Source organism: Dicentrarchus labrax, unplaced genomic scaffold (assembly GCF_905237075.1).
Source record: "Dicentrarchus labrax unplaced genomic scaffold, dlabrax2021, whole genome shotgun sequence".
Taxonomy (NCBI): Eukaryota; Metazoa; Chordata; class Actinopteri; family Moronidae; genus Dicentrarchus; species Dicentrarchus labrax.
Genome location: NW_026136711.1, coordinates 24,255,947 through 24,278,670, shown reverse-complemented (window position 1 = coordinate 24,278,670; position 22,724 = coordinate 24,255,947). Strand labels below are relative to the sequence as shown.

The 22,724-nt window shown below is 38.7% G+C and overlaps 1 protein-coding gene across 3 annotated transcripts in view; it reads left to right on the top strand.

The window, feature by feature from the left end:
* The window catches only part of poc1a (POC1 centriolar protein A), a 36,569-nt gene extending 14,506 nt beyond the window's left edge, over window positions 1-22,063 (top strand). For all 3 annotated transcript variants that reach the window (XM_051415774.1, XM_051415773.1, XM_051415775.1), the window contains exons 10-11: window positions 10,627-10,905; window positions 20,497-22,063. In XM_051415774.1, the coding sequence (XP_051271734.1) occupies window positions 10,627-10,905; window positions 20,497-20,607 (390 nt within the window). In that variant the 3' untranslated portion in view covers window positions 20,608-22,063. The remainder of the gene's footprint in view (window positions 1-10,626; window positions 10,906-20,496) is intronic.
* Window positions 22,064-22,724: the final 661 nt, after the last annotated feature.

Below are 22,724 nucleotides of genomic sequence, written 5' to 3'. Positions count from 1 at the left end.
ATGTGGAGAGAGATGATTAGTGCAATGTATGAAATGTATTCTCTTCTTCTGAGAACTGCTGTTCTTGTAAAACCCCACTGAACCCTTTCATGAGGAATGATGGCTTTTCAAATACACAGCTGCCTGAAGCTTCGGCAATTTCTTTCAAATTTGCTTGATTTAGAAATGAGGTGCAAGACGGTAAAAAAAATCAGGCTGACAAGATTTTAAGTGATGGTACCTGTATGTGTACGGTGTCTGAGGTATTTTATTTTTGTAATGTTGTATTTTGGCAGCTTCCTGAATCCTAAATTGCAAGAGCCACCCAGAAAGCTTTAGTAGTGTGTTGGTTGTTGTTTGGTCAGTTTATTAAAGCTTATGTAGCCAGTATGGATGGAGTAATCTTAGAAATTATCTCACTGCATTGGAAGAATCTTTTTCTTCTTTTAATAAAATGAAGTTTAGTTGAATCTGAGATGAAATTAATGCATTCTTTTTGCAGTGTTTAAGCTACCCAGCTACTCTAGTGTTTAAGCACAGTCTATGTATACAAAGGCAATAAAGATGACTGCTACTAGTCTTTTGTAATCATCTAGTTTGTTTTGTGGATATTGCTTTTACTGTGAGGGTTAAACATGGGCATATAGTATAGTATAGTATACTGTGAAATTTCTATTGTGTATGCACAGTCTCTGGCATTTCATGAATGCATGATTATGATAGAGATTGCAAACATTTAATTTACAATAGCTAAAGGAATATTGGTCTCGTGCCTGTGGTAATAATAATGCAGTTTTCTAACATGTGGATAAAGTGTATGCAACGTAGCCGCATTTTCAATTGAGATTTATCAGGTTTCTGCAAAGGCAACAAGTGTGCCTGGTTGTAATGATTAGGCTGGCTACAAATTAGATTTGACTGATGGAGGGAAACAGAGACATGTCAAAACCAGACTCAGTGGAGTTTGACCTTTTTAGTTTCTTAGCTTTTGCTGTCTGCTACATGTCAAACAGCTGTTACCATGAAAGCTTATTATTCAGCAGAAGGCATCATATCCACAGGGATCACTCAGCTTTAATTGAAATGTCAATTCATAAAAATTACTATTTTTAAAATGATTGAAACAATCATACTGTTTGGTGTTTGACTTCACACTCACAGTTAATTTCTGCCAATAGCCATTAAACATTTTGACTATTACTACTATTCAAATAATGTGCTAATAATATTTATTGATGTGTACACACACACACACACACACACACACACACACACACACACACACAAACATTAACTTCATTAGCCTGAGTTACTTCCTGGCAGTCACATTTATTTCATCCTCTTATGTGAATTGTCATCTGCCAGTTGTTACAGTTAAAGTAATGTTACTAGCTGCACCTGGAAGTGCCAGCTTCCTAGATTTTCCTTTTCATGTATAATTTAGTCATTCATAATTTATTATTAATACAGGCCCTTTCATCTCTCATATATTGCCGCAAGTCTCAGACACGTGTTGCCAGAGAGGAAGCAGAGAGGAGAAAAATGTCACCAGCTCGCCTAAATATGTTCATTTTCTTCTCTCTTGGAAAGAGTATTCAAAAGCTGATGAGTTTGAAAGGAGAGTATAAAACAGAGAGAGGTACTCTCATACAGGATAAGTGGATCTAATGTGCTGTTATAAATTGACTTATTTTCAGAGATGCAGAATATAGTAAACAAGATGTTGTCTCTGAAAGCAGCCATGAAAGTAACAGTGAGACACTACAGCCGCTTGCTAAGCCAGACTGCAAACTAATTTAAGAGAAGTGCAAAATGATGTGAATATTATCAGTCTGTTTACACTCAAGATTCCACTACATATGCAAAAATTGGAAATTGTGAGTTGTGTGTCAGAAACAACTGCTGTCAGTGTAACGTAAAAGTTCAGCAGCACCATAAACTACATCCTCCTCCTTACCTACACCTCTCAAAACCTTATTATACATTATAACCTTCACAAAGGCAGGATTTATTGCAGAGCTGTATTAGCTAGGTGTGTCTAACAAACTGGCAACGGAGTGTATCTTCTACATTCATAAATGCTTTCTATGTACAGAACATTTAACAACTACAGCTCCCTTGAGGCTTTGACAGCACTACTGTGTCTAAAACTCATGGGATATATAAACCAAAGTGTGTTTGAAAAGTTCTTTGATTAACTTTACTAGACAATAATTACAGTGATGAGTCAGGATTATTCTTTGTTTTTTGTTGTGTTAACAATAGTGATGTCAGTTAGATTTGGTTTGGTCAGAGTTTTGGAATATTAAATTATCAGTGTTTGCTCAATTCATCCTTGTTTACTTATGTTATACTTTCTTACCCTCAGGTGTGCATGAACTGCAGGTTATGAACTTCTTTTTAAAATACAAAAATGTAAAATTATCGGTATCGGCCATGAGAAGCAGATAATTATCGGTTTTTGTATTGGCTAAAAAAAAAATCCATATAGTGCATCCCTACTAAATAAAAAACCACAGATCAGGCTTTTCAAAAAGACAAATCAAATAATCTCTCTATGAGATAATTGTCAGTTGAGTTGCTCATGGTACCAAGGCTGACCTGGAAAGCTGACAGGACTAAAGCTTACTGGTCTGTGTTAACATCGTCTAATGTGACCTAGGTGTTAAAACCATTCCTCCTTGCTGTTTGGAACATCCAGTATGACACACAGCCAGCTATAATTCATTTCACCAGGAAGAAATTGACTAATGAGACAGTAATGCTGTGTTTATTCATATAGAGGCAAAGGCCACCCATTGCTGCTGCCCTCTCAGAGTAAAATCCACAGGGATTTCATAAGTAGCTAATTTGATATGCTGATCCTTTAATGTACTTGGATGCGAAGCTCCATGATAATTTGCCAGTGATGGGCACTATACCAGGAACATGTAGGCCTATTTGTTAAACACAATAAGCCAGCTTTAAAATGAGGTCTCTCCAGCTAAAGATTGAAGAGTGTGTGTGGTTCAGTCAGGCTGTGTCTGTGTTTAACACAGCTGAGCAAATCTTTATGTGCCGCTGTTTTTCGGTGTGTGAAAATAGATGCATGAATGTGTGTGTGTGTGTGTGTGTGTGTGTGTGTGCCAACCATTGCTGACAGGCAGATCAGCTCTCTCTGATCACATCCACCCTAATCCCTCCATCCAACCCTCACCCCCTCCCCCCTTCCTGTCTCTAGCTTCACATCTGGGTCTTTCTCTTACTCACGTGTGCAGACAGACGAGCTGCACACTCACAGCAGGCTTCCCCTTCACAGCTCAACACACACACACACACACACACACACACAGACACACGTACATGCGCACACATCACTGCACCGCTTGGCTCAGCTTTAGGATGTGGATTGGAGAGCGGGGAGGGGGTTCTGAGACTGCAGTAGCTGTATGAGTGTCTATCTACTTCACCATTATTTTATTAATTTACAAGAGCTAATATACTGCTGTAACTATGCTATATCTGACCAAACTTTACTGGCACTCTCCTTAATTAAATACCCAATAACAGTGGAAGCAGTGAAACCATACAGATATATTTAAGACCGCAGAACATTGCACTGTAGACTGGCAGATTCTGATACAGTGTTTGTGGTTGCGTGTGTGCATCTTTAAGGTGCTGGTGTAGAAAGGCAGGTGGTATTGTTCTGACAGCAGGAGTTGAATGCATTTGACAGCAGGAGACACAGAGCGAGCAAGAGAGGGAAAGGCAGGGGGTGTGACAAGGAAGTGTGGAAGACAAGATAGCAATGGAGTTAAAGAGAGCCTAATGGTCCAGTGGAGCGAGAGAACATCAGTGAGGAACAGGGAGAGGGAAAGGTAGGAAAGTGGGAAAACAGGGTGAGCACGTGAGTGAGCTAGACAATATTAGCACAAATTACACACATTAGAGACAAAGAAAAAAGCAAGATTGAGATGCAGAAGAAAATTTAAGAGCCATTAACAGACTCCTGGTCATCCTTGTCACATTAAAGACAGGACGAGATCAGGAGAAGTGGGGAGAAAGATACCAAAATGGAGCAGACAAAAGGAGTATTAGGGGGAGCATGATGTTTGAAAAATGGTAGAGGACGAATGAGTGAGACAGGCAGTCAGAGAGGAATGGAAAATGAGAGTGAGAAGTTGACTAAGTAGCATTAATAAAAGGGTTCAGTGAGAAACACCCTCCCTTGTCTACTCTGGAAGCTATAGCGGAGTCCAGAAGCATAAGTCAGAGCTGAGTCACATCACAGGCTTCATTCATCAAAAAGCATCACTAGCACTTTGTCATAAAATGTTTGCTCCACTGTAATTAACTGAGATGTCAGTTGGTGAAAAGATTTGTCTTCATGTTATGGTCATATAATGACACACACACCCTCCAGCATTTCCTATTCAATCAAAAAGAGCTATTGTTTATTTGGCATTTTAGTTTAGAATTATGGTTAAGCCTCGGAAGGGAGGTATGATGGATTGCCTTTGCTCGCACATTATTGACGTCTGTGCAGGGTTTTATTTGATTTTTTTCACATTGTACAGAAATGTACATCAGAATAAGGCTAAAGCTGAACAACAAGATCTGTTATCGCCAGCTATGCCATCTGTGCAAGGAGTAATGTACTGTAAAGGAAAGGGTGGGCCTGGGTGATTGGCATGAATGTAAAGTAAAACACAGACATTATCCTTAAACAGTCGAAAGGCCTGTTAATTGGTGACAGCTAGTGGAAACACACATTGTCCATATTATTGTTGTATTATCATTTTCAGTGTTTTTTTGTTGCATAACTGTACACAGAGATGGCCAGCTGTAACCTCGCAAACTGAGTCTTGTCTCAAAATTACTTACAAAGCTCACTGTGATGGAGATGCTCCGACACTCGACTCCAGTGCCGAATGTAGCGAAGTCAGCTTGCCTACTTAATAAAATTAGATGCATATAACTAATATATCTAATTCTAACAGCTGGTAGTGTTGTTAGGGATTATAATGGTTAAAAGGGGCACCAAACTGTGGTGGTGCAATCAGTTCATTTTGGCTATCAAAGAGATCAATTATCAAAGATAATAGATAATATATGTCTGAAAAGAGTTGCAGTTCCGTTTGTCTCAAACTTTGTAATTTGTTTAAACTCTTTAGCGGTGTGCTCATCATGAACCTTGTGACAGAGGCTAGACCAAGTAGGTTATAAAGCCATGACCAGGTGTTTTGTTGACGTGGTCAGGGTGTCAGGTTACAGTCCAGGAAGTGACCGGAACATATAACATATAAGTTCAGTTTAAATAATACTAAATCAGCAAATGGCTAGTAGAAGTGGTCCCAACAATAGTTATGTAATAGACAAACTGCTAATAAATGACAATGTTTTGACATCAAACTCACGATCCCTAATGCTTCTGTTGAAGTAGATGCTTGAGTCAACATTATCATTTTAAAAGCTCTGAATTAAGACCTTTTCTGAGCTGTGGTGTTGTCAGTCCTGTCAGCCTGAAGATAAACTAAAAACAATGATACTATGTTACAAGAAGTTTACTGAGAGTTTCTGACAACTCTGTTCACCAGCTATCTTTTAGATTTGACAACTGCCAAGCCTTTTTTTCTTCCACAAAACCATCTTTGAATGAAATGTACAGACACAGAAATGCATAATTATTGGCTTTTTTTCACAGGTGACATTTTCGTTTGTCATGGTAGGAAAAGAACAGGTGTTACTAATAACGTTAATTATGCTTCCATTTTATTCAAGTGTCCCAGTAAGCAATGACAATGAGCCAGCATTCACAACACCAGAACCCTGAAACTGAAGCAGCTAAATGGAATTTAGCCATCATTAATGTTATTATGTACACCTGTGATTTCCCTAAAGTGACATGTTAAATGTCTTCCATTAAAAAAAGCCTGTTAACCAGACAACAGCCAAGAGCTTTTTTGTTGCTGTTGTTTTGCCAACTCACCTAATTGTTATTAGATTTACTACAGCCAGTTGCCAGCTTTAACTTTAACTTGTTACAGCTTAAGACACTTTTGATTATGTAAGTATCTTCAAAAGCACGGTTCTTGCAATTCAGAAAGTGCACTCTTTTCAAATTGTGATTTCTATATAAAAACCATTAAGCATTCAATTCTAAGGGGAACATTTTCACTAATAATAAAACATCACAGTTTGCTGGCGGTTTGTACCACTTTACAGTTATCCTCAATAGACCTTCCTAATGGCCGACAATTTGACATTTTGACTTATCAAGCACAGGTGTAGCTAATAACGTTAATGATGGCTCTGGTCGATGTGCCAGTGAGCCAGCATTCATAATAGCAGAGCTCTGGCCCTGGTACAAGTACATGAAATGTAGCCCTGATTAATGTTATTAGTTACACCTGTGTTTGACAGGTCCAATTGTCCACTGTGAGAAAGCACTGTTATCCATAATCCAGCTGAGTACATAGTACATGTTGAGTAAACGGTATGACTCCTGCTCTTTCTCAACTGGAAACTCTTACTGTTGCTATTGCAGTCATTGCCACAATACACACGTAAAGCCCAGCTGAACGCAACAAGTCGTACCGGGTCGGATATACAACAGCATCGCTGGAGCAGTTATGGTTTCTAGATGGATTCAGGGAAATTTAAGCATGTCAAGGTTAAACTTGGCGCCTCAACTATCAGTACATCACTCTGCCGCCGCGGTATTGTGAGAGTTTAGCATTCAGGGATTCTTTTTTTACCCACATATCATCCTAATAAGACTGCTGAGGCTTATGCATGTTTCACCTGTCTTCACTTTTCAGCTCTATCCTCAGAAAATTTCAGGTGGGGAACCTCCTCTGTGTGTGAATGTGTGTGCGTGCAGCGTGATGAATGGTTTTGTATGCAGCTTGCAGGGTGTATTGATGGCTCGCTGTGTGTCGGACTAAGAGTTTAATTTGGGCCTCAGGAAATTTTCCACTGTTGGTTTTTCCACTCCAGGTGATTCATTAGGAGGGTCGTTACTGTGTGCGCTGCGTTTGCGTGCGCGCCCATGTGTGTACATTTGTGCATTTCAGGGTTTTCCCCTGGCCCTCACGTAAGGCTACGGCGGTACAGGATATGTTGAGTTTGCAGAACAATATATTGTTTTAACGTCAACCTCTCTATGTAAACGTCACATTGCAAAGGATGGTATGTTATAAGGTAAATAAAGCCCACAATTAAACACTATGTAAACCATTTTGCTGCTTGATTGCAAATGATAACTAGAAAATGTAGCAGTTCAGTCATAATTAGTTTGATTTTGAAACATTTGGATTGTTAGCTAGTAAGTGATTTGTGTTACTTTTTAAATTTAACTTTATAATGAGTGTAGAAGATGGAAAAAACTGAAAAAAACAGGAATTGTGAAAAAAAAATGCTGCATCTGTTATTTGAAAATGTTTTTGTTTTAAAAAAGATAATACTGACACAATGTTTCAACAATTTTTTCATGCCATCAACAGAAACACTATGCGGGCAAAAAAAAACCTGTGTGTCCATGTGAGACACCAAGTGCACGTCTGTTTTCACATATGTCTACATCCATGTTTGCCTCTGCTTTTCTGTATGAGCATGTGTGTGTTTATGTGAGGACCAGCGCTTGCTGTGTGTTTAAGCAGCTGGTTTAATACAAAGCTATAAGTCGTACTCTCAACAAGAGTTAATCCAGTCTTGGTGGAGCTTGTAGGCTCAGCAGAACTGCTCTATTGTCTCCTCTCTCTCCCTCCCTCTCTCTCTTTCTCTTCCTCTCTTTCCTCCTGTCTTTGTACCGCCACCAACAGAAGATCAGAGCGGCACATTAGAGTTGCAGAGGAATCAAAGCACCGCATAAAATGAAAAAATAAGGAAATATATAGTGTGTTGATTATTAATTATGGTGTGAAGATTCTGTAAAATCATCGACGATGATTGGAGTGAGCGGTTGTATTATTTTGTGTTTGTTTTCTTTTTCCAGCATATCTTACGAGTTTAACGCTCTAGACTAACCATATGACCATCTTTATAGTTGTGACCTGAGGTTGTTCCTGTGTATAACTTCACTTGTTGAATTGACTGCATTGTGTTTACAGTCACTCCGCTTTGTTCACTTAATCAACAAAAAAAGCTAAACTGCAAACCACTTTAGCATGAAAGCTGTGACACTGATAATAGACAAACAAAGATGTGCACAATGTCACAGTACATTTTGATTTTGAACAAAAAAAGAAACATGCCAATTGCAATTTGGAGGTGAAACGCTGAAGGCCATTGAGTTCCTCTTCCATTTTGTTCCTCAGGATGCAATTGATTCTCGCTGCGTGATCTCAATTTTCACATATTACACTCTCATGCAGAGCTTCCAGAAGTGGAAACCAACCTCTTTTCTACTGTTTTATTCTTTGTCACTTTTAAACAGTATTTAATGGCTACAGTTTTTACTCTTTGAGGCATTTATTAGTAATGTTAATATAGTTTCAGTCAAAGAATGTCACATTTAGTGAAATGTCATACATGTTTATTGTTTTATTTCTTTAGAACTGATACAGAACGACACAAGGAAAAGATAATAAAAAAATCAGGGAACATCTCAAAGCCCATTGTACTTGGCTGCACAGAATCCCTGCCCTGCCTTTTATCGTGGCAGTATTTATTACCCCTCTCTGTGGCAAATGTGTAGAGCCAGGTGACAGCTGACAGCCCTGCTCATCTGGCTTCATTTAGGAACAGCACAGTTTGACACTGCGGTCTTGAACATGTTTAGCTGAGTGTGAATAGATTTCCTGTTGCGTGGTGATGAGTAAAACAGTTGTTGTCTCCCTCACTGAGATGGAGAAGAGATGTTGTCTTGGAACAGATGCACATGCACACACACAAACACACACACACACCGACACCCCATTCTTCACAACCAGACAGATGTCTACAGAGACGGACAGAAATATGAAGAAACCTATAGATGTGTGCACACAGTTTTTAGTCACATAGACATGCTGATGGAAAGATGTGGTCACTAACCTCCATGTGTTTATGTCTCATTGAATTAATCACAACGCAGGCAGACTGTGTGTGTGTGTGTGTGTGTGTGTGTGTGTGTGTGTGTGTGTGTGTGTGTGTGTGTGTGTGTGTGTGTGTCTGTGTGTCTGTGTCTGTGTGTCTGTGAGAGAAAGAAAGAGAGAGTTGACAGTTTCCCTCTTTTCTGTGTGAGAAGACTTTGACTGGTTCTTACTGTGCTCTTACATTCTGTGGCAAAATATAAGAAAAGCGAAGATTTGTTATAGTGCTGAAAGTCAGTTAATTTTAGAAGTTTATGGAAAGAAAAGGATTAAAAATGGTAATTTATCAACTCCAAGAACCAAGCCCATGCTCCCCTCTTTAATTCAGTTTTGTGTATTTCTGTTTTAATTGTGTTATTATTATAATATAAAATGTATTTATAGTGTTTTGTAAAACAAAACAATTTCATCAATGAGTGATGTCATCTATATTTGTTGGTAATTTTGTATTAGTTAAGTTACTAATTTCTAAAACCAACTTAGTATGTTGCCAGAACTTTCACGTTTTGAAAAGACTGATCAACCTTGACCAAAATGCTCAATAAAAGTACATTTTTAAGTCAGTCTTATTTATTAAGTTTAAAATCACAAAAGGGGCTTCATAATCTGTATCATATGACACCCTCTATCCATCCTAGACTTCAGTTCGGATATAGAAAAACATCACAGTATTCAGAAAAACATTTGAGTCACAAATGTTTGTGGTATTCGACCTCACACTTAGCACATAAAAAGAGCCTGACAGAGATCTGAGCAAAATATGTTGCTCATACCAATGAATGAAAAAAGACTGTTTACGATAAATCTATTTTACGAGCTGAGTAAGTCTGCGGATATCTAATATTAACTACTATTATTGCTACAATACTATTACTGATATGATGACCCTTCAGAAAGTCGGCTTGTGATTCATCGATGATTGCATTCTATGGATCTGCCTCCCACTCACTGTCGGGTCAGCTGAATCTGTATCACATTTTACCCACTTATTCAGGTTGGCGTCTCCTGTTTTCAGTTCCTCTTGGTTTTATTTGTCTCAGCTTAGTTTTGTTTGTTACACCACTGTTATTGATGAGTATCTGTTTTTGTTTGAAACTGCATTTTTACTGGTTGTTTAATGCTGTGTACTATTATGCATGTATAGATACCTTTACACATAATTTATCCATTGCTGTTATTGTTGATTATCTGTGTTTATTAAGTGAAGCAACTTAAAACTGCTGGAAAGTGCTATATAAATTACGATTATTATTGTTGCTGTTGTTGTGGTTGTTATTTAGCACTTTTTGAAAAAGACCAGGTCAATTGTTTTATTTTCAGTGTTGTGTAACTGTTTTTTTAAACCAATTATGAAAGCTCCTCATGTGGTTTATGGATTGAACCAATATCAACCGTGTTTCATTGTTTGAGCCATTTCCTTTTTAGTAGTATGCTCAGGGAGCACAAAACACATAGTGTGCACTATACAGTATGTTAATGACACCCCTCTACAACTAAGAGGTTCTCATATCACTACCAATATTGTATGTGAAGCACGTCAGAGACCATCTGCGTGTCTAGCGACTCTTCATTCTCCATTCCTCTCTGCTTTTAGGCTTCTGGACCATCAGAACATTTTAACGGACATGACTCCCACACTGCTGCCCGCACTCAGACCAGCAGTCGCAGTGGCAGCCACAGCAGAGCGACTCATTCCCACACCTACAGAAACCCCAGCACCAGCTCCGCTTCCACCCACCAGACACAGACCCAGGGCTTATCACAGCATTCACCCCAGGTTCAAACACAGTCCCAGGCCTTAGATGGAGGCGTCCCCCCTGGTCTAGCCAGCACCCTGGAACACATAATAGGTCAACTGGATATTCTCACTCAGGTAAGCGGAATATGTGTTAATCTTTCATGACAAACAGCATGCATTGTACTTTGGCTGTGTGCCTCCCACGCACACTGTTCAGAACAAAAGCTTCCTTTACTTTTAAACCTGCAGGCCAGAGATGATTTGAACAGCTCAGACACAAAAACATATAAAAAAAAGAACAACCTCTTCCACGGTGTTTGGTGCTGCATTAAACTTGCACACTGGCTCCACACAGGTGTGTATGTCTTGTGGTAGATTTTATTCCTTACATTCATAGACACATGTCAGTATTTCATTAGTTTTTGAAAGAAAATTAAATACACCACTATGCACCACAAATGAAATTCCATTCTGGAGAAAAAAAGCCTGAATTAAACATGTAAGAATCTGCACATGTAATATGGAATATGGGTGTACTGACCCTCTAACATGCATCATCAACATGCATGCATACACATACACACAATTTATTGTCATTTACTATACATATTGTGGGGAACAAGAATAATACATTGGTTACTGTTTTTATACAATATTTTTTCTTTACACAGAAATCCTTTTGTTTTGTCTCATTGTTTCCCAAATCCTTTAAGTTTGTCCAGCCTGTTACAGTATGAGATTCACACATTTGTACCATAATGCTAGTGGTACAGAAAAACTGTCCTCACTTCTGACTTGAAGTTGAAAAAAAGCAACTATATATATATATATATATATATATATATATATATATATATATATATATATATATACACACACACACATATAAAGACACACAGCATGATGGGTATGTTCAGTTAGGCTCTACCGTCAGTGTGAATGCTCCCGTGGCTGCTGAAGGCCAGACACTGTTTGAAGCCAGACCAAAACCAAAGCCTGCACGACTAAAAATAGATCCTTGAACAAAAAAACAGACAAGAACAGCAACCAGTTAAGACTCGAATGTCTGCTTCTTATCAACATTTATTTATGTTGTGTGTGTTTATTTAGCTTCATAGATGTGATCAGTGATGGATACTGAGAGACTTGTTGTAGAATACAGCAAAAAACATTCAAAGCTTTGCTGTTTGGCGGAAATTGCAATTACAGCTTAGGCCTTTTAGTTGACTGAGCTATCCAGCATGAAATGAAATGACTGCAGCTGTTGACTTTGCAACTTGTATTAATCAGTGAGTGTGTAATGGACAGCAGTGCATCTTTATGTTTCAGTTAAGATTTGTATTTAACCGACCGAGCTCCGTGGCAATGCCTGAGGCTGCAGCCAGACCACAGCTCACATTGCAAGGTGTTCCTAACACCTAGCTGATTTATTTGTGAATCTACTTTGCTGTCTTTCCTCTCAGTATTGAGTTGCTGTAAATGAACAATCTCTGCAGATGTTTAAAAGCCATAATAATGCCTTCACATCCATAGAAGGCTTTTATTGTGAAACATGTGCAGCTGTGGATGCTGGAAAGAATCAACCATTAGTTTTAAGCTCAGTGCATTCCTGATATAATCACATTCAAGTTTTATTTCTTATGCTGATCCAAATGTGTCTACAGGCCATGAAGTGTTTAATTTAAATTGTTTATTTAAATTTTTTACAATTATCCTGTAATTGCTGCACATTTTCTCCCAAGTATTTTTGCTTGAGCTTGTTGAAAGACGCACCAAATAATTAATCACCAGATGAGTGATGTTCCACCAAAAACAGGCTTTGTTCTCACACATTTACCACTGGGTACTATTTCAAGTAAAAGGATGTAAGGTTGTCACAATCTGCATGCATTTAAACTTTGATACAATACTAGTATTAAAACAGGATGCACTGTCTCTTTCAATAGCACAGTACAAAGGAAAAACGCAAGTCCCAGCCACGCAAAAAGGATCTTTTTCTTTTTATTAACAACCTGCACACAGTGCTGGTACAGAAAAAGTAACTGAATACATATTGAGGACCAGCTGATTTATTGTTCCCTGCTGTTTCATCTGTTTTTTTTGTTTTTTTGTTGTTGTTGTTATTTCTTTTAATAGCTTTGGTACTTTTAATACTATTGAATGTGAAATGAATGGAGATAGTATTTTAAAAACATGGGAGCAAAAAAAGTATCACTATTTTTGACAACCTAACTAGGATGAGCAGTGAAGGATTTGGACACAAATACATCCATAAAAGAGGGTTGTTGTTTTTTTGCCTAGATATAGCAAAAAAATTAACTTACAGTGAGAACTGATCTAAGGAACGTGGTTGGAGGGTTAAAAAGAGACAAACAAGAGCAACCCGAAGTGATCGAGAGTCAGGTGAGGAAGAAGAGGTAGAGGGGGACAGGAGGGCAGAGTGTGTGTGCTTTGTGTGTGCAGGGTTTTCGCCGGAGGTTGTGAATGTGCCCTGAGGATAATACATCATTCATAAATGAGCGCTGGTAGCACTCTGCCTCACTCAATGATAGTAAGTGTAAATTCTTAATGGCATTTCACACAAACACACTTTTGTATGTGTGTTTCTGTCAGAGGTTTCTCTCTGGCTTTTTTTTTTTTTTTTTATTTTTTTTTCTTGCTTCTTCTTTCAAGCTGCAGTCCAGCATGTGGGAGCGTTTAATATTGGCCCAGGGTAGCCATGCTGCTAGCTAACCCCTCCCAGGGGGGTGGTGCCAACCTATTCCTTTCAAGCCCACTGTACCCCAACCCTGATACCAGATGGATCATCTATGTGTGGTTTTATCCTTCGGCTCTTTTATTGTTTGGTTTAAATTCTTCAGTGGTGGAAACATGAATGATGTCTTTTCTAGATTAGGTTAACAGATGATGACTATGTTTCCATATTGTATAAATACACATTTCTGACCATCTATCTGACCATCTTAAAGGAGTAGGATTTAGTGGCATCCAGCAGTTTAGTTGGTGATTGCAGTGTCCTGACCTCACTCTCCCAGTCCAAGCGTGTAGGACAAACTACTGTGACTGCGAAACTCGCAAGAAATGCAAAAGGCCAAAGCCAGTGTTTGGTTTGTCTGTTCTAGGCTACTGTAGAAACGGTAGACAGCTCATTCTAAGGTAATTAAAACTAGCCTATTTTCAGCTGATTATACACTAATAAAAACATAGCTATAAATATTATATTCCTCCTAAATGTTACACACTGGACCTTTTTAAAACACTGTTCCTCCCATGTGCCTTTGCGGTGACTTCCAGTAGTGTCAACCCAGTCGTTACACCTCCTACGGCTTGTAACCTGTGGTTTAATAGACTTCTTTTACTGAGCTGTTTTATCAAAGAGACTGAGCTTTTTTTTTTGTTTTTAAATTAGTTGTTTACACAAAGAACAAGGAAGAAAAATTAATTTAATGACACACTGTATTTAAAGGTACTTAATTTAAAAGTGGATCTCTAGTCCTCTTGAAGTGTTATGGAGCAGTTCTTTTAGGAGTGAGTCGACTATTTGTCTCATGCATTCACTGTGGATGTTGCACTTCACAATCCTGCCTACAACTAGCAGGTTTGAACAATTCTGGTTTAAAAATGTTGCAAATGAAGAAGGAAGTGTTTTGAATGTTTGTGAGACCTCAGTGATACACACAATGAGTTTTGGTGAGTAACATTAAATGTAAATGAAAGCCACCCGGATTTTACCTGTTACGGTTGGTGTTGAAAAGGATGTGAAACCGAAGAATCTCAGATTGCTGTGAGAATCCACACAGTGAATTATAGAAGTGGACCTGTGGAGAAGCCTGCATCAAAATCAATACAAATGCTGCAAATAGCACAGTCGTACAGGCTTCGAGACGCCTTTTCACCCATACAGATGGTAACACTGGCAGATCAATGACCTGCACCTCACCTGCTGTTTTATACACAGCTGGTTGAGAGTTTAAAAAGTGGTTTTCTACAGAACACTGTGTAGTTCAGACAACCGCTAGTTAAATGGGATCTGCATTATGTTGTAAAAAACAGCATGTAACAACTCATTTAGACCACTGGAACTTTAAATAGTTATGTAGGAAATAGTGGTTTGTAAAGTACAAGAATGGCTCCACTGTGCAGAGGCCTTTCTCAAGTAAAGTGTAACCCATGAGGCTGTTACTTCTCTAAAATACAGACTATGCATACGAGGCATGTTAAATGCAGCTTGCTGTAAGTATTTCTGAGGAAGGCTCAACCAATTGTTTTGTAATTTACCTCAGAAATGCACTCATTCTGTTTCAGAATGCGCAACAAGGTGTAGTAATAATCTATTTTAATTTCTGTCCAACTTTGGCGAATGTGACAATTTAAATTACTGCCTCCCATCCTCTGGAGAACAGCCTGACATTATTTATTTCTTCACTATATTCCTACTCCTTTATAAGTCTTTTCCTGCAGCGTTATTTTTCACTATTACAGCTCTTTGTAACTCTAATAGTCGAGGAGACTGAGAGAAGGATGATGAATTATTCAACATTAGACTGAAGCTTCCAGAGCCACAGTTTGCTGTGTTGGCTGCTTTTCGCTTGTCTGCCCCCCCTCCCCCCACCCCACCCTTCCCCAATCCTCAATCCCCATACCCCTTTCTCCTTTTGCTCTCCTTCTGTCTTATAATTACTCGCTCTTACATGTCCTCTCACACTAAGCCTGCAGTACCCACACTTATCCGCTTCTTTCACACTGTCCCTCTTAATTATGAAGAATCTTGAATGAAGAATTGGTATCTCTCACTCAATTTCATTTACCAGTTCAAGTGCAGTAGCGCCCTCTCTTTTCTCAATAGACTGTTGAGGTGACAGTAGTTTACTTTTGTGAACTTTCTCTTTTGATATGGTTAATGGGTTGAAAAAAAAATTTAACAGGAAGTCTTTAATTGACACTTGCTTCTTTGAAAGAACATTTCACAACTGCTCTGTAATTCCCCCAAACTACCAGAGCTAACCACAATTCAGCTTTTTTTCTACGTAACCTGTATGTGTCATAATAGATTTAAATATGGACCCCTCCACTGAATTCCAATTCCTGTTAAGGCAGCCATAAGTGGAGCTGCAAAGGGCATTATAGGAGAAAGTGTACTTTTCTGACAGCTGTTCCTCAGAAAAGATTAAAATCAATTTGGTGAAGAAAGTGTGAATTCAGGACTTTTAGAAACCACTAAACGCTCTTTGAGGAATAACAAAGTTTTCACTACAGTGTTTGAGATTCTAGGGAATTGGAGGCAGTCTCTAATTTGTATGTTTATAGTAGTGCTCTGGGAGAACGAAATCATTCTCTTAACATTGAAGCCAGAACAGTCAATTTACTTTCTCTCTGAGTTGTAGTGAAAGGAAGAAAGAATTTCCCAAGATAAGCTTTAAGTTTAGGTTTTTCAATTTTTTTTTCTGTTTTGTATCATTGTAAATTCTATAAAATTAGATTTTGGACTCACGGTTTGACAAACAACATTTGAAATCTTCTCCTCCTGATGGTATTTTTTTTTTTACTATATCCTGAAACTTCATAGAAATTATTGAATTATTCCGTCAATCAATCTAACAAATAATCGTCAATTTAATCGATAATAAAGATCGATAAATCGATAATGAAGTTAATTGTTAGTAGCAACCCTAGATTGTAGTTTGTCCACCAGAGGGTACTGACAAGTTTTTCCAACTGTACAATGTTAACTTCAGTACATATTTGCAACAATTCTTTAAAACATCTAGTCAGTTTAGGTGAAAAAAATAATCTTTATTATCAGATTATAATAACTGTTTAATATTTATCTTCAGGTATCTGTCAGGTTGGGAAATCCACAATATTGAAGTTAAGAGTCACCTCATGGCTTGGCGATCCTCTTGCTATGCATATAGAGCTCAACATTTCCACATGTCTAACACTTTAATTCATCACAAGATAGATTAAAAACTCTCTAAAAAGTATTTTAAGCATAATGCTGTCATAACATACCAAGAGCCTAATATTAGCATGTAAACACTCGGCTGAGGCTTTTAATTGATGGCTTTTAATTGGCTTTCTGCCAATACAATGGATTTCATCTGGTTAAGGGTAGTAACACTGTTGGATCTCCACACTTGCAGTATATTGATATTGGCTCACTGACTTCATCAAGCAACCAGTCTATCATTTTTTTGTGTTTTTGACTTTGCCATCAGCAGCAGTTTGTCTTTCTTTGACTTTCAGACTATTGTAGCCTGGGTCATACCAAAGCTATGAGGCTTTGTAACAGAGGCCAGTAATGCTCAGGGCGATGGAGAGTATAATGTGTTCTGGAGAGAAAAGAAAAACAGCTCGCTCTATTTTTAGGAGCATAAAGATTTGGTTTCTACTCCAGATGAAAACTATATGCCCGTATAATGTTGCCGCTGCCTGGGGACACGTGCAGAATCACACACACAAACACTATTAGCTAGCCGGGCTGAGGACTGGGTAGCCATATCAGGTTGGTAAGATAAACAGGGTAGTATTGATCTAGAAAATGGAGACAGGCAGAGAGAGGGAGAGAAAGAGGAAATACAAGCCCTTTCTCTCCCATGATGCATGAAATAGCAGGAGATCTTATCTAGTTTGATGACCCAAAAGAAAACACCACTCGCCCGCACATTGTTGAACTCATTGGTGTATGTGTGTGTGCGTGCTCTTTGTGTTGGAGTGTGAGATTATCTAAGGGATTTAACAAGCCATTGTTCACGATCTTTGTCAATTCCTTCATCATTACTTGTTGGTGATTATTTCTGCCTGGTTGTTTGTGAGCCACTGTGGGGTCAACGCAAGACCTTGATAGCCAATTAACAAACCCAGCTGGATTGTTGGATGCAAGTTCTGCAGAACGTGCTGCACATGGTGTCTCGGGTTTGAAGCTTCGTACGTTTACATGTGCATTAAAGATCGGCCGTGAATATTGAGATTAAAATAGAACTTTTATTGCGTTTAAACGGTTTGCAGTAATTTCTCAGATAACCTGAGTTTATATGGTTTGCTTGATAATCTATTGAGAGTTGAAGTGAAACTAGAACTTTCAGGTTCTGTTCAGAAGAGAGAAAACCTCATTCAAAATTCCTCTGACATTTGTAATAACTATGTAACAGCCTTGGAACAAAGCCTCACTAGTTGAATGGCATGCCTCATATGTCTGCACAAGGACGGATAATTTAATGAAATTATGAAAATTGCCTGCAACCAAGATGTAACTTTTTTATACTTTACATAATAACAAAGTAGACTATAGAATAGCATAATAATCTGTTTTGGTCTTGTCACTGTCTGGAGGGATAAAGAGTAAAGAGTTAACAACAGTAAAATCACCCTTCCAACTGCAATTTTTCCTATGGTATTTAACGGAAGACAAGAATATTTGCAGGCGTATATACCTACGGTTCTGTACCGTCAAGTTTTCAGAATTTTGGCATCGACTTGGTATCGGTTATCGTGACATCCCTATCCCTACCATCGTTGTTTATTTAATATTTATGTTTTTTAGCCACCTTTATTTAATACCATTTCCCATAGGTCTTGCACCTTTGTGGGTTAAACATCACGGCTCAACATAAGAGGCGAGTTAGTGAGTTTTGTGGTACAAAGAAGACTAGACGCTTAACTAAACAAAACGTTTTAAGAGCACAGAAATTACAGTGAGAGAAATTAGAGAGAAGGTTGGTACATTTTGTGAATATGGGTAAGACAGAGTTACAATGACACAAGTACCCAAGCTGCCAAAAAATGTTCATGGGAGCTGTAGTTTTTTATGTACTAACAAGGTAATTTTTGAATATAAGAATATGTAAAGTAAAGCCCAGGAACACACTTCATGTGTTCAGAGAGACATTAAACGTCCAAATCAATAAGGGCTGCCCCAGTTGGTACTGAACGAGTGAATATCCGAATAGTCCACCCCGACAGTGACCATCCAGTCACAGTCATAAGAGAAAAGAAAATGAAAGACTGTTTTAGTGTTTTTAGCTTTGGGTCTATGTCCTGTCCTGTCTCCTAAATCTGTCTCTGGATGTCTGGCTTTTAAAGATCTAGCAGTAAAGTTGTGGATCACCCTCCCCTTTCAAATGTGAAGGAGAAACTACGCCCCTATCTAGAGCCAGTGTTTGGTTTGTCCCTTCTGGGCTACTGTAGAAACATGGTGTGTCAACATGGGGGACGACAAGGCGACCCGTGATTGTATAAAGTGACCATTAAGCCCTGGAACAGAAATTAAATAAGAGATAAGGAGAAAGTCTACCATGTAGATCTTTATTTAGACCCTGCATTGGTAGTGCTTACCATATTATAGTTTTAAGTTACCCACTGTACAGTTTTAAACAGTTTTAAGGTCAACTAAATTGGTTTGGTTTTTCATGTCTGTTTCTTTATCCATCAAATACAATCTCTCATACACAGCTGGTTATATTTTGATAAATTACTCATCTCTGTGCTGCTTTCTAGCAATTTCAAAATTACAGTCGCTGGCACAAGGAGCAACATAGAATAACAGGTCAGGACATGTTGACATATCTTTCACTTACTGGCCCAAATCTGGAGAGCCTCATCTGTCTGTGGATGACATGTTTACTGTATGATTGTTCCTGCCCTGAGCCAAATGTTTGTTGCCAAGCACTAGTACCCAAAACCGCTTACTAGCTGGGACTGTGTTTGTCACCAGGCAACATTAGTTCAGTAAACAATTATGTCAGTGATTCAGAGGAAACTTTCGCCGCTTTCCAGAAGAAGATTCATTCAAATTCCTGTCATTCAAATAGTTTTTTGCAGAATAAAAGAGCATATAGTTAGCTATAGTTATAATTGCAAGTCGTTATAGCACCTTTCAAACACAGTACATTTAAAGTGCCTTACATGTAAAGAGAAAGAGACAAATTTTAATCAACGAATGTATGGCAAAATGAAATAAAAGAAACAATGTAAACAGACAAATCGTAATAGATTTGTTTTCTTAAACTAAAATCCATGAAATTATCAATGTAATGATTTAATAATTGTAGTACTGTGCTCAGTTCTACTGGCTGGTCTGGGCCATTAATTCTCTATTTCTTAAAAGGCTAATGCAGTTATTGCCTCAATGTAGCTGCTGAAGCTCAGACACAATAAAAGATAGAAACGCCGGCACTCTCCACGGATATCTGTTCATTTAGATGCCGACGCCCCTGGAAATTACACCTGGAGGCTCCTCTGACAAACGGTCTCAGACGACACAGTGCTCAAATGAACAAGCACAAACATACAACAAATACTCTCACTGTTTGGAGGATGCTGAGAGGAGAAAAGTATGTCGCACTGTGATCTCACTACCCACACATGCCCATCCTGTTTCGGATAGCGACTTTCTTGTATTCTCTGTGTGCGTAAGTGTGTTTATGCAACTGTGTGAGAGGGAGAACAAGAGAGAGTGCGTGCCAGACACAGAAACTCTGGTGTTTTCAGCTCAGGCAGCAGATCTCTCTACGATAATCAGCTGGATTGTCTTGCACGCACAACATCTGTCTCAAACACACACAAACTGGCTCTTTCACACACACAAACACAGCCATTATATAGTCATTACTGTCAGGCTGATGCTGTACAGCCCTTTCTAACATGCTCTTTCTGTCTTATCCATCTCCCCCCCCCCCCCTCTTTCTTTCTTTGTCTTGCTCCTCTCCTCTCTCTGCCTCGATCCAGACGGTTTCGATCTTGGAGCAGCGGCTGACGCTGACAGAGGACAAGCTCAAAGAGTGTTTGGAGAACCAGATGGAGATCGGTCTGCATCTTCAGAGAAGAGAGGAGGCCTAAAGATGGCGGCATCAGAGAGAGGTTGAGCTGGGGTGTGAGGGATGTGAGGTCAATCAGCACCATTAACGGAAACACATGTACAGTGCTCTCTCGCTGCTGTTAGATCGCACTTGAAACGTGCAATCTCACACGCGGTGACACATTTACACGTTTACATTTACAAGTGTTGACCCGCACCGTTTTCCTGACGGGACTTTAAACGCACACTGACCCTCACTGCTCAGAGATATCAGAAGTGAAGGAGTTGAATATTAGAGAAGTTGTTCCTCTACAACAGTGCTGAGAGCGCAGTCCCTTTTCTGCTGACGAAGGATCTGCTACTAGTCACTTTGGTGCGTGTGTGTGTGTGTATGTGTGTAGACACATGCAAGAGGCTTTCATACCTGCCTATGCACTGCACGTGGGGATATTTTAACTCTATTTTTGAGTGCAGGCTTGTGCTAAATGGCATCAGTAAAATGTTCTTTACAACCAAAAATGTACAGAGGGCACAGTGGCTGTTTGCACTCAGGTCAGTAAAAGAATTTAGTTTAAAAAAAGAAGCTCATTGGAAAAGTAATTAAAACAAGAACCTTTGTTTAAAGCCTCAATTTGACCTTATTCACGACGATTGTTGTCCACAAATGCTTCATTTTTGTTCACCTGCCATCATTAGTAGAAGCACTGATGAGTTTTAAATCAACTACTGCACAGCCATTACAGTGCCTTTTTTGTGTCTTACATGAAGAAACGTGATGTCCAGATTAGTACATTTTAAACTGTTTTTAAAGAATAAGAATAAGTGATTTTCTATATTTTTCTTACTATCAACAAATCCGGTGAAAATACCAAAAACCAACAATGAATTGGCCCTCATAACGATATTGTCTGTGTAGCTGAAGAATTTCCCTGTGCCATTAACCTCCATTGTTCAGATTCTTTGTTCAAAATGTCCCTTCATTACGTCAATCATACACATATTGCTGCCGTGAATACTTGGGATTTGATACGCCAGATTGGTATCTGCACCAACATTGACCTCATTTAGCTGATTGTGTATCGGCCATGACATAACTGATCCACAATAAATACAGTTTCTTTGCCAGTATAATTATAAAAATGAAGCGTTTCCCATATCAGTTACATTCCTCCTGTCACGGTAGGCTGACGACTCAAGTTTTCTAGCGTTGCTTGTAAATGTTGATAAAGAGAGCGATGGCATTGGACCTTAAATCACTCACTAGTGTAGCAAATGAGTCTTCAACTATTTTTTTATGTCCTTCTCATTGGATTGTTGATAATGACAAAAATGTAAAGTAACAGCAGTCTTACACTTTTAGTTCGAATGATTGGGCTGATTGTTATTACTGCAGTTTGAAAGGGTCTTGTTCTGTCCCTTTGCATCCTTTTGTCTAAAGCTTTTATACACTGAAAGTAACTTATTGTGTACCTTCTTAATAAATGTTTTCCACTCTTATCTCTGACTTGAAATTAGTTGATAAAACCATTCCGGTTACTCTTTCACAACACTGCGTATCGAGTGAAACAGGGTTTGTTTTCATAATCATTGCCAAATGCATGATGTCACCGGTTACTTTTAAGAGACCATTTCCCTCTCTGATTGGTCCACAGAGGCCAAGCGGCTTTCAGAGAAATCGTGACTTCTGTCTTTATTGTCCTCAGCAGAGACGTTAATATCATGAGCTGTGTCATCTATTTGTCGAGGTGATGCATTTTCAACCCTTTCCTTGCCAGATTTTGAGTGATGATTTATCATAAAAGCACGGGGGTTGGCAGCTAAATACGCCTGTCCTGCTTGTGTCCAAAATCCTTATGTTTCACCCCCCGGAGTAATTTACGTAACCTGACCACTGATACTGGATCAGTACTTTTTATTTTTAGAAGCTTCAATGAAAATGAGCCTGGGGCTACACTTAGACGCACGCTGCGTTTTCTCGAGGAACAAATTCATCCGAACCATAAAAGAACTATTCATTCATTTGACTTTTTTATTTAACTGCTAATATGTTTACATACTAAAGTAATGAATCATACTGAATCCTATTGTGGAGGTCTCTCTCAGAGAACAGTGTGGCGTCATTAAGAAGGGGAAAATATTAATGACTGTTTCTTTAAGA